This window comes from Chroicocephalus ridibundus, chromosome Z (assembly GCF_963924245.1).
Source record: "Chroicocephalus ridibundus chromosome Z, bChrRid1.1, whole genome shotgun sequence".
NCBI lineage: Eukaryota > Metazoa > Chordata > Aves > Charadriiformes > Laridae > Chroicocephalus > Chroicocephalus ridibundus.
Genome location: NC_086316.1, coordinates 27,857,485 through 27,885,074, shown reverse-complemented (window position 1 = coordinate 27,885,074; position 27,590 = coordinate 27,857,485). Strand labels below are relative to the sequence as shown.

The 27,590-nt window shown below is 40.8% G+C and overlaps 1 protein-coding gene across 1 annotated transcript in view; it reads right to left on the bottom strand.

The window, feature by feature from the left end:
* The window catches only part of ST8SIA4 (ST8 alpha-N-acetyl-neuraminide alpha-2,8-sialyltransferase 4), a 58,794-nt gene extending 34,042 nt beyond the window's left edge, over positions 1-24,752 (bottom strand). Inside the window, exons 1-3 of the mRNA XM_063319250.1 lie at positions 24,234-24,752; positions 19,449-19,580; positions 9,408-9,665 (exon numbers count right to left, since the gene is read on the bottom strand). Of these exons, the coding sequence (XP_063175320.1) occupies positions 9,408-9,665; positions 19,449-19,580; positions 24,234-24,346 (503 nt within the window). The 5' untranslated portion in view covers positions 24,347-24,752. The remainder of the gene's footprint in view (positions 1-9,407; positions 9,666-19,448; positions 19,581-24,233) is intronic.
* Between the last annotated feature and the right edge of the window lie 2,838 nt (positions 24,753-27,590).

The following is a 27,590-nucleotide window of genomic DNA, read 5'->3' as shown; positions in this document are numbered from 1 at the left end:
ACTGAGCAACTTTGAAATAGGCAATGCAATATCCTTCTCTTGTTATATTCTTTAATTCTACCTCATTTGTTGTAAGGCATAGAATGCTGAATATAGAAACAGCAGCGATGAGGAAGTGAGGAGGACTCTGCACCATGAGCTTTATCATTATGTGCCTAGAAATTTGTACACAACAAATGAAACCTTACTTTTCTTTTTTTTTAAGCTGTCACTGCTATATCAAATCCATCATGAAGAATAGATGGAAGACTATAATTTACTGAGTTTCCTCTTTCTCACATGCTGCGTTATTGATACCTTGCACCTATATGATTGCTTACACTTTGACTCCAAAACACAATTTCACAATTTTCTGCAACAGACCATCACCTTCCATTCATTCTAAGACAACTTCAGTATTGCCTTCATGTCAGTCAATCCGCAAATTAGTGGGCTGCGGGCCAAAGCTGAGCAGAACAAACTTGCTATGAGGTTACTAACACTGAGAATACGAGAACAGGTTGTAATTAACAGTCACACATAGCACTGAAGATTGACTTCAGCAATTAAGCAAACAGCTTTAAATATGAGCATTGAGAATATACATCACATTATATAAAATTTTCTAAACCTCATTCTCCTGAGCCCAAGCTATTGACTGTTTCCAGAGAAAATGATGAAATGCAGCTTCCCTCAGCAAAATTAATTTTGGAAAAAAAAAAACAAAACGGCTTTTGTAAATTCCTTTGGTTTTTTTTTTTCATAAAAAAACTTACTGTAAGTGTATTCTTTAAAACTAACAAGCTTATTTTTTATATATAATATTGTTTAATCAGAAGCTCTAGCTCCTTCCTTTTTCCCTTGCACTAAACTAGCAAATAGAGTCATTATTTGCTCCCTTACTTCTTCTAAGCACTATCCACGGTAGAAGTGTTCAGAAACTGGTCTAATGAGACAAAGATTGGTACATCTGGGAGAAGGGGTTAGGAAAAAACCCAAATAAGTGGGCAATGTTCACAATCTGTGTGATTGGTACTGTCATAGGCAATAATATAAAAAATACCTCAAATTGATGCTGCAGTCCCTCTTCTTCCCATGACATCAGCCCAGACCACATCCAAAACCTCAGTGCAGCCATTTCAACAGGGTAACTAATCTAAACTTACTATCAGGCATCAATTCTTTGATTTAGGTAACAAGTAAGCTTACAGGGCCACCTAATTTACATACTATCGGTGTATAATCATGACACTGAAAGGCAAATATATATATAGAAAATATTCATAGTAAAAATGTAGAGGTTCCCACGCATGAGCTTTCAGTCTGATAGAAGATTTTCAAAAGGAACACGCACTGCAATGCTATCACTAAAGAGAGATCTGGGGTAAAAGGGAAAAATTAGTTCATGAGGTATCACACAATATTTCGGTATCTGTAGAATAACTGAGATGCTAAGACATGCAGATCAGAAAGTCTCAGTGATTGAAAACCTGCTTCTTCCACAAATACTTGTTGCATATATTACTCACAGTGGGATATATTAAGAATATTGTGGAGAAAAAAAGAACAAAACTGCCAATGGCTGGAGTTGCATGCCATGAGAAAAGAACAGTGGAGTAAGTGCTGCTAGACCGCACTTACATCAAAGCAATCAACCTGGGTTGATTGTGGGTTTGCTGTGACACCTTTATGGCCCAAACACATCCACAGCATATTTAGTCTTCTAGAGAACAGAGCTTAACAAAGAAAATAATGAAGTCATATTCACAAAAATACACTAAGTGAGAAGTCAGTTATTCCACAGAGATTCAGTTGAACTTTCTCGGTCACTAATAAACATACAGTTCATGTATATGAACGCAAATGTCCAATACGTAATATTCATAGGTATTCATATATTGGTATTTTCAAGTTGATTTTAAATAAAAGCCATAAAAATTTGCTTAAGTAGAAGTGATTACTATTTCTATTTTATTTCACATTGAGAACTAAAAGAATATTCTTCATAAGGTAATAATGCAAGAACTGACCATGAATCTGTACACTTATTAATCCTTTAACAATCTGTGCACTTGAGGTTTACAGGTTGAAATAAGTATTTAGAAACCACTCTAAAGCCTAAGCTGCACAAAACTGCAGTAAAAATGTGCTTTATTTCATTAATATCTTCTCCTTGTAGAGCAAAGCCAAAAATACCCATCACACAATATTAACCACATACACTCCGAGAAGCCAAAAAATGTAAATTAAGATTAAACCTCTCTGAAACATAAGGCATTACCTAAACTAATATCAAAAACATACATTCTTTCCTGAATAGCCTACAAACTTTCAGGTTCGGGTTCATATCCAGTTTCCTGTAAGAATCAATATTGCAGTCTTGAATGCAAAGATTTTTGACATTTTAAGAAACACCTGGATGTGAAAGTAAAATTCAAGGCTCAAGCGCACAGGACTTAAAAAAAAAAAAGTTAAGTTCAAGGCAGCAGACAACCTAACAGTTGGAGTACTCTCTACCCCGCCTACTTGCAGAAAGCACATCACACTAATACTTGTGTATATGTAGCACATCATTCACCTGGTTCTTCAAATAAAGGTGTACAGCAGCAATGTGGTAATTTTCACATACACATAAAAAAGAGAGATTTACCAAAAAAAAACATGCACAAACCTCCTATCTCCCCCTGCCAAACCTAATGATTACTAAAATGTATGGATTCTCACATGTCCTGTATACTTGTTTGCCTCCTGATAAAAGCAAAATTGCTTCAAATTAACTGTAGGGATCTGGATTAGCAGGAAATCCCCCTGACATATCCCTCTTCATCCCAGTTCTTATCCTCCACGTGGCACAATAGAGAATGTCTCATGAGAGATGCAAGCCGTGTAGGGGCTCAGGTACAGCCTAATTATGGATTCTATTCACACACAGGAATCACAGCTGTCTTTTAAGATGTGCCATATAAAATATACCATTATTGACCTGACAGCCACTTTTATAACACAAGTCCACAAGAATCCTAAATTTATGACTGATTTCACGTTAGTTAGAAGACATATTTTTGTAGCATCATCTGATAATAAACTCCATTACTTCTTGTTGCCCAAACTAGAACCTATACTGACAATCATTAAATTCTTTCTCCCCAGCATCTTCTTGAACACCAGTGACTGAAATGAAAGTTATCCTCAACTGACACAGCACAGTGAAGTGACAGAAAAGGTCTAAGTTAGAAACAGCGGCAAAACACATTATTTACCTCTTTGAGTCCTCGCTGCAACATCACCCATGAATTACAGAGTTTTACTGTTCTTTCCAATACCATTACTTTGACACCAAAATAAAGAAAGGAATTTCTATCACTGAAAGTTTGTTGCATATGGAAAAAAACCCCAAAAAACACAACTACAGCAGTAAAATATTGAGAATGATATTTTAATGTAAGAAAACCTGAGAAATAGAACGTAGCAGATTCCTGAATACCTGTATCTTTGCCCTTTTATGTGAAAATACCTTTACACATTACTGTCTATAAAGGGCATGTTCTATAGGGCAATTATCAAAATACCACAGAACTGTTGCTGATAAAAGTTTAGAACAGTTTTGCAACACCGTGAGGACAGAAAGAATTGGAAAAATTTCATTATCCTTGCAATAAATTCAGGCAAAATGATCAGATCATTGTTTCAGAGAAGCACTTTGGGGTCGTGAGTTTGGAATGTAGAAAAAAGCAGTTGTTTGAACATTGAGAAACGGAGAACAGCAAAAAAGGCAATGTTTAGACTAAGACTGTTCTGACTATTGTCAGACTTCTTAATTGAAGTCGAAGAACAAATGGATTTGTGAAGCTCTCCTACATTTGAAACTGTTCAGAAAATAACTAAATTGAAAGCTCTGTACTACCAATAATAGGAGTAATCAAACTTTAAATAATTTTATCCTTTTATCTCCAGATAATTATAGAAAGAGTCAGGCTAACCCTATGTGCTCTACATTTGGATGCTCATAGAACACCTATTTATTTAAGAAACCACTTTGGAATCTTTGATCATTTGTACAGGGGTTTACAGAAGTCACTTCTTACTCATGCTTCCTCAGCCTTCTAAACTTATGTCCTTAAATCTCCTCCCCTACCACTTACTTAAGAATTAACTTTTTTTTTTTAAAAAAAAAAAAAAAAAAAAGAAAGTTGCACCACAGTTGGAATTATAAATGCTTATGGAGGGTATCCAGTACTGTGGCCCACCAGGGTAGATGGCACCAGGTGCTACATACTGACTGAGCAAGAGATTCAGCTCCATAATAAGACATCTTTGTAAAAGCTCTTGCCCCATGATGGGCTTCCTGGAGTAGCAGTCATGCAAGGACCCTTCCAGCAGCTGAAGATGCCATGAGGTGAAGTCAAAAAGGGAAAACGTGGCCACAAGAAGTCAGGCGTTCTCCAAGGTTCTCCTGAGGTGGAGGCCACCCATATCTAACTTGACTGGAAACACCCAACAGCTACACAGGTACTCCCCCTTTCTCAGGCAGCCAAATCACTGAGCAAGAACATCTGAAGATGACGGCTTTCTGGCTTTCTTCTGCTTTCATTTAATGTTTCAATGTAGTGTAACAATTTGTAAGAAGAGACAGAGGGCAAAAACAGAGCCGCCACATTTGAGAGCTGAAAAAGGTCTAATGAGATAGTCATGATGTATTCAAAAGTAATTTTTAAGGGAAGAATTATGTTTTAAAATAAGTCTGTTAAATTGGCAATTTCGCCTTCCAGAGATCTGCTGGCTCTGAGCATCCAGCTCTACTGGCACAATGGTTACGCTCCAAGCAAGGTGTTTTAAATAAGTATTTGAACATAAAAGCTGATAGCAGTTACAAAAAAAAAACCAAAAGTTCCCAAATATAAGTACATTAATATCCTAAATCTTTTTATTATGATAAATTTATAATTGTTTTTTCCTATGAGCTGAAGATAAGCAGCTACTACCAGTCTCTGCTTACCTATTAGTATTAGCAGAGAAATTTAAGTTGTTCCCCTGAAACGAGCAACCACAACTCCATGGTATGGTTAGGAGGTCTGTCCTGTTCTTCTTCCTGAACAGATACGGTGTCTTCTGCTCATATCACAATTGGTCGCCCAGAAAACCAAGATGTCAGGCAGGAAGTCAAACGTATTATCCTCCTCTTTGCGCAGAATAAACCAACAAATTTATTAAAGGACTACAAGTTTTTTTCTGTGTCAACCCCGCTAACCACAAGAATTGCCAAGTTAAAAATTGGGTGCTGACACAGTTAGCAGGAAAACACTCCAACAGGAGAAAGAAGAGTGGTAAACTCTAAACTAGGTACTTCAATCCAAAGAAAGAAGTAAATAATATCCTCTCATGGCTTTTCCTTGTCAGAGGAGCCCTAAGCTAGTCAAACAGATGCACTCAACGGGCCTGTTCTCCATATAGGCTAACTGAAACGAAAGTGGCTTTTCCAGAAGTAGTGTCACCACACAAAAAAACACAAGATTATTTACTAGGTTTGGGGGTTTTTTTTGTTTGGTTGGTTGGGTTTTTTTAACCAAATAACTCCAAAACTCTACTTCACCTCTGCTTTTGAATACTTCTCATGAATGCTGAATTCCATTAATTTAACAAAAAAAAAACTTCTTCTGATCTTTGTCATTTTTCGAATTCTGAACCCAAAGCTGAACTGAATTCTTTTTGGTACTTATTGGCTGCTAGAAGTAATTCCAGGAATCTGAAAGTTATTACTTGGCAATGTTTAGTATTGCTATTTTACTTTTACCCAAAATACACAGGACTTCCTGAAAAATACAACTGTAACTACTGCATTTCAAAATGTACCACTTACTATAATAAGTTCACCTGCTCTGTAGGGCGTAACAGCTAACACAGCCCTAGTGTGAGAATTTCAGCATAAGAAAGCGTAGACAATGGGGGAATAAGATATATTGCGTTTAAATCTCACAGGAAGCGGGCACCATATATCTGACCCAACAGCAAAAGAGCGAGCTGAAAACAGTACCATGAGCAAAAAAAACCAGCTCCTGCAACAGCACTGTGCCATTTGTACATCTTAAATGTAATCTGGTTGATTATGTCATATTTTCATTCTAATTTATTTTATGGAATCAGAGATTCTGGAATGCTTCAGACCCTTTCTGAGTATAGTATCAAACTGCAGCACCCTTTAGCTCACCACTATAAAAGCAGCAGAGGAAGTGCTTAACAGTCACTTAACAGGGTGCAAAACCATAAGAGGTAAAAAGGAAAGGAATAAAGGAAACACGAAATAGTTCATAGTTAGCACAGGTTTTTTTTAATAGCAAAGTGTCTCCTTGCTTCCCATTTTAACTAGATGGGTCACATTTTCTCCTGTCCAAATAGGCATGACTTCACTAAACTTGTGGAACTAATCCATTTTATGCTAGCAGAAGATATGTCCCTAGACTCTTGATTTCTGATGCCATGTGAACAAAGTAAGGTCTTATGTGATCAAGTAATTAAAATCAAGCCACTTTAAAACGTTCAGTAAATACAGTAAATCTGCTTATGCTGACAAGATATTACCTTCCTTGCAGAAATGACAATTATTTAAGCACTTTCAGAGATGTCTAACGAAGAAGAATCGTATTGTTTTATTTGTAAAATTTGCTGACAGAATTATATGTTGGCTTGCAGGCATGCTTATTATTTGACTCTAGTTTAGGTGCCTATTTTTACTCATTTTTCATACTGGAAGTATTCTGATTATCTGGCGTCTCTGTTGGATCAATGTTCTTTGAGAGGCATTATTATATAGAAGGCACCGAATATGCTGTATGTCTCAAAGGAAGACGGACAGTTATGAGAAACTTTGGATGACTTTCAAAGACATTGACAGATACTATCAAACTTAAATTACTTGAAGCGCTAGGCACTGACATTCTTCTTTACCCTTAATAAAGGATATATTCTGTGCTTTTATCAGTTATTACAAACATCTTCATAGCACCTTTATAGGAGCATTAAAATTCAGGTTATTGAGTTTATTGTACTGTAATGCAAATAATCCTGGATGGCTGTTGTGTCCTCTTCACTTTCACAGATCTTCGCTATCAGTTTTATCACTAAATTAATAGTACTGTTGGTGTTAGATCTAACATTAGAACGCCTGCTCTAAGAAATAACTGTCAAAACTGCAGGCTTTTGTTTCAGATCTCAGAAAGAACATACAATACTATCAAAATCAACTGGATGATATATTTAACCAAAGTAGTATGACATACTTGTCACAGCACACAGGCATAATGCACTCCACATCAGGAGATTCCACAAAGATGTTGTTCATCAGCCTATACACCTAGCTGCACACAGCACATAAAGTAACTGCTTTTCAGAACACCATCAGGTGGCAAGTAGAAAGAGTGCATTTTACTTCTAGAGAAATCATCTGAAAGCAAAGAGGGTAACAGAGTGCCACGGTACGTTTTAATGCCAGAATCCTAACAGCAATAGAGGTGAGTGGTTACCGCGTATGCCAGTACCATGAGATCGCGAATCACGTTGCGTACAATTATTATTTTTTTTTAAGTGGAAGAGGAATGTGGAAAACTGTAACTCTGAAGAATGCTTTGCCTTTTTCTTTAACTCAAAATAAAAATGAAATCACTGCTATTTACTTTAAATGGATGTTATGTACCTATGCACCCATCCAGACACACATAGATAAATAGCATTTGCTTTAACCTATGAAATAATCTATGAACTTCTAAAATGGTTTAACTTCCATTTGTAAACTCAAAAATTTCACTGCATCAAAACTCTCTGTAGGCTGCCAGGGTAAGTATTCTGTTCCCAGAACCTTATAACGATTATTATCCACAGTATCATCAGACTAACTAGTTGTTATACTGATCACTTTACTAGTCATGTGCCACATGAGAGAGGTTTCTCCAGTCTAAATAACGCTTGGCAACAGTAACTTCCTGATGAAGTTCCTGTTAAACTTCACCATTCTTCTATTATTCATACACAAACCTTTAAGAATATTATCTTTACTGCACATGGCTTGAATTAGTTAAAATCTCCTATTAGATATCATCACCTAGTTTCATGACTAGTTAAAACATGGGGAGGAGCATGGAGACGACGTCTAAGAAATTTGACACATGATTTAAGCATGTACCTTGCCTTCTGAAAGAAAATTTTAATCTAGAAAATCTAGTATCTGAATTTTTCTGTAGTCCTGTTAAATGAATCCCATTTAACATGTGAAAGAGCACAAAAGCATGCCATAGGCTAACTGTTCCTTAAAAATGTGGTATTTACTTTAGGATTTCTTCTGCAATAAGTATGCTAATTTGAAACACCAGCGGTACAAGCTAAATAAATAAGGAAAATAAGAGCGGTGTGTTATTGTTTCAGTTGCCACCTGCTAGTACACCTTTCAAATAAAATACAACTTTCCTGTCCAAATCCTGTTTTATGTATTGAAAAACTACAATTTTTCCTTTACATATCCTCGTGATATTTTTTAGCCACCACTTTTCTTCAAGGAGAGATAAGAAAAACCAAATAACTCACAATAACAACTGTTTTTATATTTTCTGTCACTGCCCTTCTGTTTTCTGCCCTTTCACCCTTCTCAAACTAAATCAATTGAAACTTCTGCTTCAAAACCAAAAGGACCTATCTCTTGCCCAACCCTCTCTATATCCACATAATGCCAGGCTGTCAAATGAGGCCATGCTTCAATGTTGGGGCTGGGCTGGTGGCCAGCAGGCACTGAGGGTGGACGTTTGTTGGGGTCATGTTAAATGCTTCGATGTTAAAGTCACAAGCTGCTTTATTTCCTACTGATATGTAAAGTCCAAAGTTATTCTATTGTGTGTGCTTGAAGAATGAATAAAGTGAAGCATATCAACATTTTTGCCCAAACTGCAGCAATACATTTTTAGACTGCTGTGAAGGGATTTAGACATGTGACTTCCAATTACCTTAACGGTAGCTATCTGGTTCAACATCAACACATCGCACTGAAATTTTACCCCATGCTGCACATATGTAATGTAGTAATTTACCATAGGCCATCTTTATTGGCCAAGAGCTAAGAAAGAATAATTTTGAAAGAGAAAACATTTTGCATTTATTCTGCCAAGGCTTATATAAAAATATTTTGTCTGGAATAAAAACAACAAACAGCAAAAATAAGTAACATGAACCTCTCTCCTCTGGCCCTTGTTTTATTTTCACTGTAAAAACAATCCTCTTGTCAACAACATGGGCATGTATTTAAACTTGAGGAATCACACAGTGAAGGATACTGTACCACAGTAATTTCAGATAATTCTTGAAATCTATATCTCAGATTAAAACACCTCTCCGAGGTTTTCTCCAAGAAACATAGCAGGCTTTATCTTCAACAGCAGACGAAAACTCACCTTATTACAAAGTCATGGCTATCAATCTCTTTTCCACATCCACTGTCCAGAAGGATGCCAGAATTCCCAACAACTGCGCAGGTTTTAAACCGGCGATTCTTCATTGGGGAAACTTCAGGGAGAAGGCTGTGCAAATCCTGAGAAATGTTTAAGGTGCGACGCCTGTCCAGCACGTAATGGATTACATCTCCTGGCTTGAAGCTGCTTTTGACCACTGAGACATCTCTTTCAGCATCCAAGAATCGAAGAATGTTCTTTCTGGGTTGACAGAAAAATGCACAGATAAAACCCAACACCCACTGCTCGCACAGAGCTCATCTAGTAGTAATACAGACTGTACAGAGCACACAACATAAAGCAGAGGGTAGACAGTGTCAGACAGACTAAGGTCATTTCCCATGCTCTAGGATGGAGTTAGAGTAAAGCTGTTAGGACAGAGTTCAAACCCTGGTTACAATATAATGTGTAAATGCTACAGTGGCAGAACGTAAGGACTTCCTACAGACAAAGGCACTGAGAGACCAAGGGAAGATGACTTCAGAAATTAGAAGGCATACTGGTTTTGGGTATTCTACAAAACTTTGGAATAAGCACATATTTGAAAAAGGACCAGAGCAGTTTGTTTTCATAGAAACATAGTTAAATATATGAGCTATTTATGATTTAGGAAATAAATCACTACAATCTCATCTCCCACAAAATCAGCTTGGTTCAGGAATGGCCAGGTTTTCTTATAGATTCTTATTTCAGCATAAGAATAATGTATTCAGTTTAGCATAAACTTTCTCCTAATTAACGGAAGTTCAGCCAAAGTTATCCTAATTAACTTGAAATAAGAACACCCACAGTTTTTTGTACCGATTTAAACAAAATCAGCTTCAAAATATACTGCAAATTAAACTACGGCAGCTCAAGGTCTAGTCAAGCTGCCAGCTGAACTGACAGAAATACTTCTGAACTCTATCATAGATTTAAATCAGGTTAGTCCAATCCCTTATCTTGCTTCTCCGCAATTGTTTAAACTATTAGCCTGGTTCAGCCACACATGACCAAGATATGAGGGTTTAACAAGCCACCACGGGTCAAGTGAACTTTGGTAATTAAATAGTTGTATATTCCCAGTCCACAGCAAGTAACAGCTGAAGAATGTTTGCTTAAATGTCATCTGAAGAAGTTAAGTCATGCTAATTGTACCTGCTTACGGAGGTGGGGGAAGGGGTCTAAAAAATGACACACTTTCAATATGCAAGTTAAAAAAAAAAAGACACTTTTAATGACTGCAGCTATGTAATGACTGATGCCTGCACTGGCAGCGCTGAGCAGTTTTCAGTACACACTTATCCTTGATATAAAAAGCTGGAAAGGACCCCAGGCCAGAGCTGCAAGAGCCACTGGTAGCTCAGGATTGCAAATGAGCAAGGCCTTGCAAGCTTGTGTCCGTCCCTGCTCTGCAAAGCGTGTACGTTTGAGAAGAGGCATAAAGATCACATCTGAACGTAAGCGTGTACTTAAGTACAATACACTCATGGAACAGACAGGGAGTGCTGAGCTGGGGCAGGGTGTTCACGTTAATTTGCACAGCAACTTTTGCCTCTGCAACTCTAACAAGACAAGAAGAAAAAAATCACTTTATATTTTCCACTGCTGTCAGCAGGTGAGGTGGAATTTAAAACAGAATACACATTTTGTTGAGTAGGAGAATGCTATTTTGACGTAATAAGTTTGTATAGCAGAACTTCCTTAGAGCAGATGAAAACAGGAAAAGATAACTAGAGATGATACTCTAGCAGTTGCAACACCCACTGAGAGACATAAAGGGAAAATAATCCCCCCCAAGCAAAAAGAGATGAACTACAGGAACACCATGCTCACCAGCTAGCTCTTTTGTCACTGACTCAAGGGAGAATATGTCTGAACCTTGCAACCAGTGCCACAAAATACTCACCCTGGAACTGACCTTAAAAGCCATGGGGGAAGTGAAACATGATAAAAATATTTTTTCAAGTGTTTCCTCTCATTTCTTAAACCAGGACAAGAAAAAAAAAAACAACCGCAAAACAAAAAAGGAAAGAATGTCTTGGGCTCTCTGTTACAGCTGTCATGTATAAATGAAGCAGCATCAGAGCAAAGACAGCTTGTTCTGAGGCATATGAGGGACTAAGAATAACAGAGTAGGATAGAAAATGTTAAAATCTTGAGTGTCTGAAGCTTTTGGTAAGGCCAGGCAAGGTATTTCTGTAAAAGAAAGATGAAGACTTCACTTCAGCCTGTAAATTGAACGGATTTAAAATCTCATGGGTTTGATAAGCTTAATTTTGTGGGTACTCTGCAACAGATATATAAATTGCTACAAAATGAAAAAAAGCGAGAAAGAAGGAATTGTCCAATCTAGCAGTATTAAAAATGACTAAAATTCTTCACTACCTAAGAACAGAGCTACCAGAGCTGTGGCTGTAAAAGACAAGACGAGTGCATCAAAAGTTAGCAATAACATCAGCCAAGCTACCCAGAGACTCACTTCACACACACTCTGACGTGAGAAGGGATGACCACAAAGTCTCAAAAAGCAAAAGAAATTATGTGAAATGTACAGAAACCTAGGGCTCTAACAAAAAAAAGAAACCATGGGATCACTAGAAGATTCACTTTAGAAATTTAGTATCCCAGATACCTAGAATGAATGGGTCTAATACTATTTCTGTCAGCAAACAAGTAGCAACATTTTTGTGTGAACAGAGTATCTTGGGTATTATTTTAAAACGTAAGAGGAAGGCAGTGAAGTTATGCAAACAGTGTCAAAAAAATAAAAGCACTTTGGCTTCCATTATTAATTTGGTAACTTGTAGTCGAAGCTTACTTGTCTATCTATGCGCTTACATATGCTCATAGAAGTCCTCCAAAAGGTTTCATGTGGACCTGAATCAGATTCAGATAATCAACCACTTATTTAAGAGAGCTGAAATTTCCAAAATGTCTAAGGAATTTACTTTTCAATAAAACTTTGACACAGGCAAAAGTCACTGAATCTTATTCTCTTCTCACATATTTAAAAATGTTTTCTTATCCAAAGTTGTCAGTAGCATATTCAATTAAATGTATGCACAAGTATTACAGTACATATAAGAATCCTTGCATAAAAGATGTGTAATAATGAAAACATTAAAAATATTTTTACTAGTTCATCTGACTGTACCCAGATATCTTTTGTTACTGAAAGAAATATGATTAAGAATGCATAGTTCACGCTATTGTTTTAACTTCCTCTGTGCTACTGATTCATCTGTACCACAGGGACAGTAGTACTTCCCGTTTTAACATAAGTGCTAAGAGAAAAAAAAAGAGGAATATGACAAAAATCGAAAGTACGTCCATGAGAGTTGGTCAGTCCTGATGCTGGTTAATAACCTGAACTTGTTTAACCTGTTCTGTCCCACAAAAAGCACTGAAAATAGCACAACAAGGCTATTCTAGATTAAACAGACATGACAAAATAATTTAAAATAAGTGCTAATCCACACCCAGCTGCGTGTAAAATTCAAAACTAAGCTCAATTAGAAGAAGGAAAAAAAACCAGCATGATTTCTAGTGAACCTTGAAGCAAAGGTGTTCTGCAACCCTAAGAGTTAAAATGCGTACAGAAACGGTTTTTATTTGAGGTGGTCTTCAGGTTTTGTTTTGATGCATAAAACTGCATGTGGGGTGTGGCCCGAGCTGTTTGTGGGCAGGTGAGGCAGATGTGGCTCGCTCTTATCTGAAGCCAAGCAGCTGTTTGCAGCATGTTTACATGACTCACAGAAACATGGTGTCACAATCTGTGGTTGACCTAGGGTTTTTCTTTGATAACCAGAAGCAGATGTTCATGATATTTAACTATAAAGTAGAATTCCCAGTTATCTGATAAAGTACGAATGACAGACAGCATTGTCTCTGAAGAGCCTTCCAAATGATATAAATACGTATTGCTCTGGGGCAGCATGGTGACATCTTTCTACTTATGTGCATTTTTCTGATTTTATTTTGTATTGTATTCTTTGTACTACAATGGCAAACTCCCCCTCATCTACCTTAGAATTGTGTGGATTAAGGAAAGAAAATAAATCATCTAAACATTTGACTTCTAAGATTACAAATAAATTTATATTTTCAGACATTGTCAAGAACACTGGGATATGATCTCCAGCGCTTTTCCCAGGAAAATCATTCCTTTCAAGCAAGGCAATGCCAGAAATCCTCGCTGCTGGGGCATCTGAACTTGTGTGGACCCCAACCATGAGGGGAAGCCCCTGAGGCGCATCCTCAGTACCCAGGAAGCCAGGCTGGCTCACCAGCAACCACATTATGGAAACTGCGACAGACGAAAAGACTACCTAGTCCACACTCTGCCCCGGCTAAAGATGTGCCTTTATCGACATCACCCCCAGCCCATGTCTATCTAACACAGTCCTAACAACCTGCGTGGTGGGGACGCAGCAAACTCCCCGCACAGTCTACATCAGTGCTTCCCTGGCCTGACTGGCAGCACAATATTCCTCGTGATAGCTCGGATCTTTCCCACAGCAACTGAAGCCTGTTGCTGTTTCTTATACCTTGCCCTTGGAGGACAGACCATTCCTTACTCTTAGCAATAGCCTTCATTTACCTGAGGCTACGAAGCCATCCAACTTTTTTTTTTTTTTAAAAAACTTTTATTTTTTAATTGGACACGTCATGAGTTGTAGATCTCTGACCGCTCTTGTTGCTCTCCTGCAGACTTCCGCTGACTGATTCACGCAGGTCTGTAAACAATCTGATTTTCTAACCCTAGTAACTCCTGATGCTGCTTCGCACTCCTCAGTTGGAAGGAAGGTAGTGGCTCTCTGCCTTTCAGATCACCAAGGACTACCACCTAGGTAAAGCAGACTTTCTCCCAGCTAAATTAGTTTAATTAAAACAAAACGAGAACAAACTGTGTGGTAGCACAAGGTCACAGCCTGCCTTTGTAGATGTCTACTGCTACAGCTCCTGTTGGCCTCCCGAGGAGGGACTGGGGACTGCAAGTGCTGGCACTTGGGTTGCGTTTGTCTTCAGTCTGACTAAAAGGGAGTTTTAAGAAAACCTCTTCAAGGAAAGCAGCGTTTAGAATCATAGAATAGTTTGGGTTGGAAGGGGACTTTAAAGGTCATCTAGTCCAACCCCTGATTCGGATTTGTTAAAAACACACCTAACTGCAATTAACTATGGAAAGGTTCCCGGCATTCCGCAGCCCATGGAGGAGCGCACAAACAGAAACGCCGTATTACGGGAAGTTGCTGTCTGGCTCTGTTCCTGTACTAGCCCTCCTCATGACCTTCAGGGCACCCCACTCTCCCTTGACCAGAAAGGGCACTTCAGTTGCTGAAGCACACACTAACTGGGCACAAACCTTCAGTGGGCATGCAGAAGGAAAAGAGGGCTTTCAAACAGAGCGTGACTCAACTACTGCTTACCATAGGCAGACAGCCATACATCAGCTTTCCATAAACTTAAACAAGTTAGAGTCAAAAGAAAGGAGTCAAAGGAGTGAATCACCCCAGCCGACAGTGAACACCGACTTTTCAGTTGAGGCAAGGGGTCTGAGGAGGCGAAAAACCCCTTAAGGTTTATTATGACTAAACCAGACTAGAGAGCCCCAGTTTGCATGTCTTAGAGACACAGAAGATATGGAGGAAACAGTGCAACTGACCCCAAAATGTTTCTCCAAAAGTTTCAGAGCAATTTTACTGCTTAATTGCTAGTTCAGTATTTACTGCTTGCACTTCAAGGACTTACCATAGCAGTTTCATACTAACTTGAAAGATAAACAATGATAATAATCTGAACCTTTCTAAGGAGGAAGTTGCCCTTTTTTTTTTCTTTAATGATGCTGTTAACATCTTAAAAGTTCTCACATTTTTCTGACAGGAAATTTCCACTCATCAAGTTCTCTGTTACATTGCAAAGAGATAAATACATCTTAACACACTTTTGTTTTTTTCATGTTGCCTTCCTGCAATTCAAAACCTCCATCTGCTTTTTCTAACATAAAAGACCACATTTAATCAAAAATAAGCAGAAGAATAAACGCACACACTGAGACGTCAGACTGCAAGTCATTTCACACAGGTCATAGATGTGCTGGCATTATTCCTGCGTGGAAGGCTTCTCCAGATATGTTTATACCAGCTCAGCCACATCTTTCTGAAAGTATGGCCTTCAATACAACTTGAATTTCCTAATTTCCATAACTGGAAAACCTTCACATTGCTAGAGAGTAGAAAGGACTTCAGACACAAAACTTTGCAGAAAGTGGGTTCTCTCTCTTCTTCTTGACTGAAATCATTCAGACAGAAGGGGAGCCAAGCAAGCTCTCTTCTTCCCTTAGGCACAAAGAAGTTGTCAGCAATCAGAAGGTAATATCTGTTGGAAAAATCACTCTCCCACTAGATCAATGATGCTTGGCAAGGCAGCAAATTTGGTACAGTCTCAAGGAATTAATTAATACCCATCATTTCCACCTCAGTCACAGAAATTCCAGCTCTTTCTTCTAATGCCTGGTTAACATCTCCAAAGGGCTGCTGCCTACTCAAAAGAGCTGCTACACTCCCTAGACTGCTTCTTCTGGCTGCAAAGTCCCAGAGAGCGTCTTGTGACACCAGAAACCCAAGGAAGCTTTTCATCCTCCCATGGGGTCCTGATAAAAGAGCTTTTTCACTCATTGACTCCTATCAGAGCCTGGCCTAGCCAGGAACTCATAGGACTTTTGAGGCTGATAGACTACCTAGTCTATTGTTCACTAATGTGGGCAAAAATAAGATAGACAGAGATGATGCCCATCGTCAACAAGGCAAATAGCAAGCCATGATATTCCAGCTGCTAGTCAACTAGGTTCAGACACACCATTGATCAGCAGACCTTGCACAAAGCAAAACTCACTATCAAATGTTTTCTACGTTTTAAAATTGCTAATGCGGATGTAAAGCAGACATAAAAAAACAAAAGTAGCTGCCATTTATGGGTGATTATAAGCTTTGTGAAATGTCTTTATGCTTCACACTAATGGTTTCACAAACTATTTCTCCACTGCTAAGAACGGGTAACTTTTTACACATTATTCAACAGGCTCTAGCTTTTTTTTTTTTTTTTTTTTTGGTTTCTTTATTACTGTTATTTGCTATGGTCAACCTCACACAAGACCACCACTATTCACCTTAACAGTTGCAGTAATAGAGTATGAATCATCTTCATGGTCTACACAGTGCACGTAATGTACTTTGGAGGAGCTGAACAGTTAGTTTAACCATGAGAACACTCTAGAAGATTGCTAGACACATTTGAAGTTAGTCCTGATAGGTCTGTTAAGTCTAAAAATATTTACAGCTAAGATGCTTCTTACTGCTGCGACAGGGAAGGAAGGTGTATAGCAAACCGCCTGTAAAAGTGAAAGAAGAATGCATGTTGTTTAGTCAGCATCAGAGTGGAACACATATCACAAGGGGCTGCATGTGGCTTCCTCGGGGAAAAGCATGCCAAACTTCCCTCCCTCACTGCTGGGAACCATAACTGAATATGCTATGCACATTAGCAAAGAGGACTTCTGGAAAGAATATGACTGGCTGGTAGCACTAATTCCTTTCATACAGTTTATGTCAAATTTTGGCCCTAAATCACATTAATCTAATAACTTTTACTGGTTCAGTGAAAACATCTGCTCTCTGCTCCAGTGTTCATGATGGTAGCTATTTCATCCCAAACCAAGACCAGCGACGTGGACATCTAAATAAACTCAGCTTTATGCTTTCTACTGTACATTAAATCTTTACACTGATAAAGTGGAACCTTTACTGCTTAAACCAGTGTACAAGATACACGTCTTTCTTCACTGTACTACTGAGACAAATATCCTTCACTGTACAATTTTTAAAAAAAACACTACATAATCACATCGTGATGCTTCCTAAGAGCACATTAGTAATTTATAAAACAAGAAAACTTCCCTCCACCAACCAACAGTAAATCAGAACACTGATTTTGAAACTCATGATTTTAGTAGATTCAGATGATACACATGTAGTAACAGGCTTAAAACAACCTAAAGCATTCTCTGCTGTTTTACCTCTTTGTCTGAAAGACGTATTTTGCTTTTGAAACAGATGAAAAATTAGCATAACCCAAGCTTCATTTTCTTTCCTTTTAATCAAAAAGTTTTTGTAATATTTTTACTTGTTTGTTGTTGGGCCATTGGTTTTAAATGGCTCTGAAATATGACACTTAATTTTTCAAGGAAATGACTGAAAAGAGTTATCTGTCTCTACTTACAGTCGTTCAATGGCTTCCAAATCAGTTTACTTCACAAGTAAAACAGTGTACTATTTTCTTCTAAGTGTCAGAATTGTAACCTATAATTCAAGATTTCAACAGTATTCTCCTGAAGTTACTCAATATTTCTCCAACTTGAGTTGTCAGTTATGCACGTATCAATTTTAAATACGGTTACTGGTCTAGAAAATCTGCTTATCTTTCCTAGACTACCTTGGAGCACAACTTAGCCTTTACCGAACAACCATACACTGGTCAAACACGCTGCATACAAACAGACAGGCCTGGAAAAAGCTCCATTCCTGAGCTGCATTTTAGGGTGACCACCAGGTCTTCACCAGTAGGAAACCCAGGTGCCTGCGGAACAGTCGAGTGCCCGAGGGTCCCTTAGTCTGTGCAGTCAGGGAGTGGGGACCCCACAGAGCTCCACGGAGCACTTGCCAGGCAGCTGAGACACAGCTACTGGCTCCAGAGTATCAATTTGCCGCCTCCCCAAATCCTGCCACTCCTTCCATCCCTGACACCGTTCCTCGGCTGTGCCATGTCCATCATAGCACAAGACTTCCAAAACATCAGTCCTTTACTACAGCTTTATACGTTTCTGAGCTAGCCCTGCATGTTTTAGAATTAGGGACATAAAAGAGCAGTAATTTAAAAAAAAACAACCTAAGTTCCTCATTCAGAGTAGCCATGCTTTCTTACATGGAAATACTGCCTAAGAGTTTTGTAAGCTGTCCTTTAATACAAAAAAAAAAAAAAAAAGAAAAAAGGTAGAAAGGAAAATGACATAGAAACCACATTTTAATTAGATAAAATTCCTATTAAAAATCCTAATATTCAGAAGATCAAGTCTACTCCATTATGTGGTTGCCGCTAAAAATAGTTATTTTCTAACATTTTTCACAGAACATGACGCTCCTAGCCCTCCACGCTGCCAAGCCATGCTCCACTACACTTGCCTCACTGGCCGCCTTCCTGATTAAGACAGGGAAGATACAGTGACAACACAACACGCTTACAGGGTTCTGCTTTCTCTTCTCTCAAGCCCCAAGGTGAGCAGACCCACTGCAACTACTAAGACACATCAGAACTATCGCTCACTTTATCTCTGCTACTGTATTTCCCCCGTCAGACTGAGCGTAAGGCTCTTTTTGGCCTCTCCGACTTCAGGAGAGAAAGCCGTGTTAAGAGATGGGTGTTGTCAACATCTGACCTTGTGGCTTGGCCCAGCCACAGACAAGGTCGTATTCGCAGCACCTGACGTCCTGGCTCTCGACTCCTACATCTAAGTTGTCTCCCTAAGCTCCGTCTGTAGTTGAGGAAGAAAAAACAGTCTATTCAGGGTACTTCCATCTGCTCCATTTCAGACCTTTAGGATGAGAGGAAATCACGTCCTAGAAGTGCCAGTTTCTTACCAGTGACTGCAAGAGAGTTCTAGAAGACCATCTCAAATGTGGGCATGCATAATATAGATAATGACTGCACAGGTCTGACTGACACAGCCAGATGAAAACATTTTATTTATTCTTATGAAGGATGACTTGACTTTGGAGTCTAATGTAATTTAGTTGCATTTATTTTGAACCCTAAATACGTACAGTTATAAAACATCCACCTGCAACCATAAATCAAATGACTGTTTTCCAGATGAGAAGAACTATAGGCAGTACGAAATTAAAAGAACTATAGGCAATATGAAATGAACTGCTTTTTATTTAAGACACTCACCTTATTTCCAGTACCAAAGAAGAATTGATCTTCCAACCTTCTACAGCATGCTGGAAGATTGAGGAGCCACCCTTTCGAATTATCTTATCAGAGCTATTGATCATTGATCTACTTAAACTCAGTTCACCATCTCTGCAATGCAATATAGAAAAGACACAATTACATCAAGGCTAACTCTAGTTATAAATAATTTAAGTCACAAGCACCAGTGATACTTCGTTTCATTCACCAAAAAAAAAGGAAGAAATTATCTCTCTGCTTGCCAAAGCAAACAAACTGCACCTGTAAGAAACCTATGGGACCCCTATATCTAATACTTGAATATGCAATTTAAGAGCTTAAATATGTTTATATTTATAATGAAATAGACATAACAAAAATTACAATAAAAAATTGTGAACCTGGACCAAACTTCAGTATTTGTTTTATATAGTTTGTGAGGCACATTCTGCATTTCTATGTTCCAAATTTCCAGTGATAAACCAAGAATTGATAACTTTCAAGCCTCTGCCCAGCAATTCCTCATGTTCTACAATTATGATCTAATAGACTCCCTTTGCATGCTATTGATACTAAAAGACTTTCATGCATGGAATTCTGGAGTTTAACACCATACAAAATACAAAATTTCGTCCAGAATTCTTGAAAATTGTGTATGCAGACATCCAACCAACCACAGTTGTCTTATCCTCTTCATCAATCTTATCATATTTATGAATTTTAGTAAGGCAACCTTAAAAAAAAATAATACAGTAAGCTGCATATGATGACCACTGAACATCTGATGAGGTATCATAATGTTACCAGTTGCAATGATATTAGGCAACAGGGTCACAAAAATGTGACAGAGAAGCTAAAACACTTCAAGCACAACTTAAGGTGTTAGGTCTAAAATCTGTTTTTATCTCCATATTTCCATTATCTTCCATACTGTTTCCATCTAGGTGCCAGAGCAATGTTCAGCTGAGTTCAAACATAGCTGTTAATGATAAATATATCAAAGTTGTTAGATATAACATTCTACCATGTGGAATGTCTTGTGTCTCAGGAGCACATATAACAGTAATATACAGAAATCTCTTTATCTATTAAGTAAGCATGCTCTGAAATACTGCCAATAACTAACTTCACTTAGCTTGCAAACAGAACTTTTTGACCACCAGCCCTTCAAACAACAAAATGGAAAAGATGCGAGACTGTAAACTTTTTAGGGAATCGCCGACTCTTGTTCTCCTGCAGCTGATCATGGCCCTTAGTAAGAGCTATACCAACATTACTGTGGCATATATATAAAAAAGTATTAATATTTGGCAAACTATATAGCAGACTAAACTCAAAACAAGCTTGCAATGGGACATCAATTAAGCTAAATTAACAAAACTAGTAACACGTAGTCATTTGCAAAAAGTGCTATGCTTGCAAAAGCCCCTGTAACTAATAAAGCCAGCATTACATACTTCATTAAAAACAACCCAGCATTACCAGCAACGCTCTCGCTCCCTCATCCCCTCTATGCCAACGCGCTGCCGCACCGACAGAGCGCTGGCTCAGAGGTAAGGCTGCCACCTACCGAAAAACCTACAGCTTAAGCGATCCTGTAGGTACAAGATCTGTATGCAAATTAGCCAAATCACACTAACTTGAGGGGCTGGGAGGATGCTGCAGAAGTCCCTATATTCAATAAACAGAATGTAATTAATAACTTTTGCTATTTTAAAATGTTTTATTGCCTTAGAATTTTCCATAACCGTTGCAAATATTCCTGAATACATATTTTCTAGATGCACAGTGCGTATGCATCTATAGGAAAATTACCAAAATACGTCCAGGTAAAGTACTCAGTCTAAAAGTACTTCAGAGATGTCTCCAGTTTATGGTGGGTGAAGCATTATCCAATAGATACTTTAAGTTGACAAAACTTAGCAACAAAGTACATTGCCAACACCTAAAACACCGAAGCATTTGAAATGTGTTGCCTTCCATATTCACAATTTATATCTGCAGCAAGCTATGTAGATTGTACAGTAAAACAATGCTAAATTATGTTCTCATGAGCTAAAAGAAGGTCCTAGAAACTTTGTGTTAAAAGTTCTAGTATGAACACAAAGGTCTTCACTTACATGCTCCTCTCCCTTTTATTGGTATTATTTAATTTTCACCTAAAGTAATATTAAATACACTAACACATAAAAAGCTAAATTTACTCCAGAAAATTCTTCATTGTGTAAACAACTGTGAAATAAATTTGGGCTACTTTGTATCTTCTACAATCACTGCAAATCTTCTCTGATGTAAATAAAAAAGCTTTGGTAGTGTGACAGCAACTTGTGGCTGACAGTGCCAGCCTTCACCCTGAATTACCTTGCCTTGGTGACCAATCAATCAGACCAATATAATATGATTATCTCTCCTCCTGAAGACATTTCATTAAATATAAATAAACCAGTAGAAGATAACTCTGTTTACGAAACATTGCATTCCACGTAATATGCGTGTTTCTTTACTTGCTTAATTTTTAAAGGGATATTACTGTCTAGCTAAAGAAGGGCATGTTTTTGCAATTATTGTCCTAGCAAACTTTACTACAAGAACACAGATGATTTAGGGTTTATCACATACTTTGGAATTGCATGTAGTCCACTTTGGAATATCTGGGATTTACCTGCAGTGACACTAATAACCGTAAAATAGGCCACCCCACGCTTTCACAATTCTGCATTACTGGTACTTCTGGAAGTAAAACATCCCATGGAAAACTGACTTTGCCTGCCCATGTGAAAAAAATAACCAAATGGCATGAGCCCTTCCTTCAGGAGAAAGGCAAGTGTAACATCAACAGCAGCAGCAGATACTAGTAGTACACCTAGGGTTTTTTTTTTTTTTCCCCCTGCTTCTTCATACAGTAACAGATAGGATGACAGGCTGGGAAAAGAAACTATATTCCAATATCCTTAGCCAAACTGAGTAGCACCATACTGCACAAGAAGTCTCACTGGTACCGAAGTAGAGCTATCACTAAATGACCTGGCAGAAGTATATTGCAGCTATACTTACAAGTGTTGTTATGGTCATCCGTATTTATAACTAAATAAACTTATCTTCTTTCATTCAATATTAAACCATCAGTTCATTTTAGTACCTTTTAAATCGTGTCAAACAATGTATCATAAGATGAAGGGGGGCTTTTTTTTTTTTTTTTCAAAATATATATATGGATTCTACCTTGTGACTAATTTCTGAATCATTTTAGCAGCTACCTCTAGCCTGACAGGAAAGAGTACATACTAAGAAATATGGGTATCTTTAATGCTGATTCTCCCTCATACATTCATTTTCAGATGTGTTTTTGCACACCTAACTTCGGTACATCTCATAAGTATGCGGATACCACACCATCGCAGCAGAAAATGGGCTTACACCCAGGCTGAACAAGCAGGAAAGTTACCACCAAGTTGCGAAAATATTTAATAACAAGGGAAGCCAACACCGCATCATTAACCACGCACATGCACAGAGGAGGCCAGACCCTGCTCCCGGAGGTGCCGGGGCTACTGTCGCCCAGCTGTGCCCAGCTGCCCGCATCCCGCTCCCGCTCCAGCCTGCCTGGGCAAGGGCCGGGAAGAGGGATGCACTTTCTGCCTTTACTCTGGGGACCGCGGGGGCGAAGGGGGGAACAAGTGGGTTGTAAATTGCCGCGGCCTCCTCCAAGCCCGTACGGGAACTTACAACCTCCTTATGCCTCCTCCTCAAATCAAGGCAAAGGCTTACACCACAGGACGAATGTGAATTCACAGGATGTTGTGAATGCATCTCCCCCCAACACGTCGATTTGCACAAGCAAACAGAAAGTGTGAGCCCCTTCCCCGCCTTTGCTGGTTTCACGAAGCCACCCCAGAATTTACGCATCCCTCCTGTGAAAACAAAAAATTATACCCCTCCAAGGAGAAACAGGGTTGGCTGAAAACCCAACATTTTCACAGGATAGCTGCCGGCTGGGAGAAAAAATGAGGAATACAGGCATGCACGTACCCAAACACAATGCGTGACAAAGAGAAAGCTGAGGTGCAAGACAGAAAAATGGCAAGGGACTTTTCGGCTTTTATTTTCGACGGAAAACAGGCAGAAGAGGGAAAATACGTAACACAGGCTCTCAGCTAGGGACCAGAGTTTCCAGCAGAGGAGCCTCGGGAGCTAAGGGGGATGTCCCGCACGCTGTCAGAGGAAGCATCCCCAAGGAGCACCGAAGTTAAGCAGGGCTCCCAGGCAAACTTCAGGGAGGGAGGCAAGGACTAGCTGGAGCCGACAGCGGCCGCCCACCCGGGCACGCTCGCCTCTGAAGGACTACCGAAGCAGAAAACGCGGCACAACGCGCTCCGGCGGCCGCCGCCACCATCTCCGGCCACCCCGGCCCCAGCGGAGCAGCCGCCGCCGGGTGAACTATTAGGGGGACTTCGGGGAGGGGGGAGCAGCACCAGCCGCAACCCCAGCACCGGGCAACCCCTCGCCCGTCCCCCTCGCCCCCAGCCGCTGAGCCCCGCCAGCCCAACCTTCCCATCACCCGTCCCGCGGCGGTACCCTCGCCCCGCAAACACCGCCACCCCCCGCTTCCCTGCGCCGGCCATCGAGAGCGCCGAGCGGTGGTGGCACCGCAGGGGAAGCGGGTGACGGCCCGGGGGGCGCCAGGGCAACCTGAAGACGCGGGTGGGGCCGCGGAAGGGACCTCAGGCAGCGACATCGCCCCGCCGCCCCTCGGGGAGCCCTCCCGGCGCGGCGCCCCGCAATTACCCGGCGAGAGGTGCCTCCTGGCGCTCCTCGGTCCGCGCGATTTCTTTCGTCTTATAGAAGATAAGGAGGAGACTTATCGTGCACACAGTCCACCTCTTCCTGACTGAACGCATGTCTTCTGCGAAACGCGGTCCCCCTCCCCCTTTTCCTTTGTTTGTCAGGGGTGTGCGGAAAACAACTCCACACGCGGCACAAATTGACAAAAAAAAACCCCACGGTAAATTGTTGGGTTGGTTTCCCCCTCCCCCCTCCCCCGAAATAATTAAAGAAAAATAAAAAATTAAAATCGGGCGGGCGCAGGCGCCGGGGGTCGTTTGGCGTTTAGTTTGTCTGTCTTTCACCCTGTCCTCCCCTGCCCAGCAGCCGGGCTCGCAGGCGGCGGCTCCTTCTCCTCGGCCGGCTTGGGGACAAGTCCGCGGCGCCGCCGCTACGCGCCCGCCCAGCCCGGCGCCGCCGCTCCGCGCTCCTCCGTCCGCCGCTCCGCTCGGGCTCCGTCTCCCTCTCCGCGATCGCGGCGGCGGCAGCGGCGGCCCGGGGGCGAGGCTGGCGCCTCCCTCCCCGCGGCGGGGCGGTGGCGGGCGGAGCGCGGCCAATGGGCGCGGCGCGGGGGCGGGCGGCGGCGGCGGGGCCGTCCCGCTGCGGGGCTGCGGGGGCCGGCGGAGGTGGGGAGAGATCCGTGGGTCAGGAGCGGCAGCCCGTGGGCCGAGGCCGGACCCCGCTCTCCCCGAATTGTAGCCCCCGCGGCGTTTGGGGGGGGAGACAGGCACCCCCCCCTCCCCCAGCACGTTGTACCGCGGGTCGCGGGCTGGGTGTCAGAAAGTTTAAGTAAAGGACCGCCAGCGCGGTGCCGCTTCTTTTTAGAAACGGCACGCGTCCCTTTCTGAGAAGGATAAGGTTTTTTTCTTAATTCCTCAGTATTATTTTTTTTTCTCTCCCCCGATGGACGGTTGGAGCTCGAAAAGGACACTGGAGGTTCGTAGGTTTTTCCCATCCTCGGAGCGCCGCCCGGCCCCGACACCGGCAGGAGAATGCGGGGCTGTGGGCGGGAGGAGCTGGGGGGTGGGAAGGGAAGGGAAAAGGCAAGATCCTCGCACACCGCCGCCGGGAGATTAGCCCCGGAGCCGGGCCAAATCCACCGCCCAAGCTCCGCGTCCTGTTTGATCTACACGGTCTCAACGTGGCCTTTACTTTGCTCTCCCTGCCAGGAAAGGCACATACAAAAAAAAAACAAAAACAAAAAACAAAAACAACCAAACAAATACTGAACCCAAAATCAAAACACACCAATACCTTTAAAATGCATAATGCAACATGAAAAAAAATAAAATCATGAGCTATATTCACTTTTCTCAGTATTATTTTGACTGGGCTGTCCTGGACTATCCTTATTCTGTGTGACAGGGATCTGCCCACAGCCCTTAAAGTTTGCATTTATGGAGCAGGCTTCAACACCAACATGACTCTTCTCCCACGGGGATCCAGGAAGGGTTTGTGACAAATCTACTGTGACTCCTCTCCTCTTAACTTAGGTTAAGAGCCAGAGCTCACAGGATGACAGAACCTTCCCTGGGTCTATTTGGTGTGATATCCTGTCCCCAGGACTGTTTGGTAAGAGACATTTCACAGCAAGATGCATGCAAATGTGGAGATAAGCATGGATTTTTCTTTCCCGAGGGAGTATTGCCTCACAGGCATTAAAAGTGAAGAAAGGTTAGAGAAATCCTTGAGACTGTCAGGGCTGCTAATAGTTGTTATGTTCTAAAAATCAATTTTGTTTAATAGGAAAGGTTTAATTCAGCCTCAGTGAAACGGAATGGAGACTTTGCAAATTCCTTCCACACAAGCCTGATCAAGCTGTGTTTTCTATGCTCTTCTCTGCCATGGCTCTGATAACCTAGCCTGAGAAAGTGACCTCTAAATAGCATCAGCAGCAAAAGGAGAAAAACCCATTCTATCTGTAGGCATGAACTTCAAATTTCACTTGGTATAATTCATGTCAGACAGTCTTTTCTAGGAAAAAAAAAAAGTGGATTCAATGCAAACCCCCACTTTAATACAGTTGTAAAAACTGCATCACTTGTTCAGCTTAAAAGTTAGGATTCCCTCAGTCTTGTCAGCCTTGTTGAACACCAGTAATATTCTTTTTTATCCACTACATTATTTTTGTACATTATATTATTTTTATAGTTAGATGGGCTTATCAACAGCAGATGCTTGAACTGTATACAGAGGATCCCAAATTCACCCATCTTCATTGGTGGTTTTACTCAGTTCCACCCACAAATACCAACGGTGGCTCACAATACCGGTTAGCCACAGCAGCTCTTGGTTTCGTGCCAGGCCATGCGCACATTCAGAAAGTAGTGTGCCGCCTTCTTCCCCACTTTCTGCTGCACTTCCTTCCCACTGAAGTTTAAAGCCCAGCTCCCTTGCTGCTTCATATGGGCTGATCTTCACCCCACACAAGGAATCCCAGCTTGTGTCCAAGAGACTTTGAGGACTGATGGAGATGGGTGTCATGAGGTGTCTTGCACAGCAGTGCACTTCTCTGTTCAGTCTGCTTGCAACCAGTCTGAAACTGACCTCCAGCACCTGGAGAGGACAAAAAAGTTGACTCCAAACTGGTTCCATGTAACCACAGCAGCCCCATCCAGGCAAGGGGACACTTTTGTTTGTTGGGTTTTTTTATGTCTCTGTGGTTTTAAATACCATCAGCAGTACCAGCATGCGCTCTATGATGCTCCCAGCACTCTTGAGGAACGCATCTAATATTGTAACTACAATATCTAAACCATCAAGACTCCAAAACTTTTATTCAGTTATTAAAATGTAAAACTGTCAGTTCATACTTGAGTTAAGTGTGGAAAAAAACACTTCTCCAAAAGCACACATCAATAATCTGTGGCCGTTTCCATGAAAATTCAGGCTGTTTCCATGCCTGCCATTCTGCTACGGCTGTGTCAGAGGAGGACTATGGGATCCTGAGAGGTAACCCAGCGCATCCCCTGTCACGAGGCAGGCACTTGACCCATATCATCTAACCTGTTCTTGAAGATTTCTGCTGTGGGCTGCTCCACCACCTATCGTCTCCAACAATCTGATGCTGCAGTGATTCACTGACTTCACCTTCTGCGCACGCTGTTCCAAGCTCAGGTTACCTGAGGGTCCCAGAGTCACAGGAGTCACTTAAAAGATGATCCGGGGCAAGTTTCCAACTGGTTCAGTGCTCTCACAAATGAGTCCTGGTCTCTATTTCAGAAATAGCCTTACGGCTGTGAGTACAGTGAGGAAGTGGCTGTTCTAAACAGGTTTTCCTACGAATATATTCTTATTCTCCAGCTCTCTGACGTACTCAAG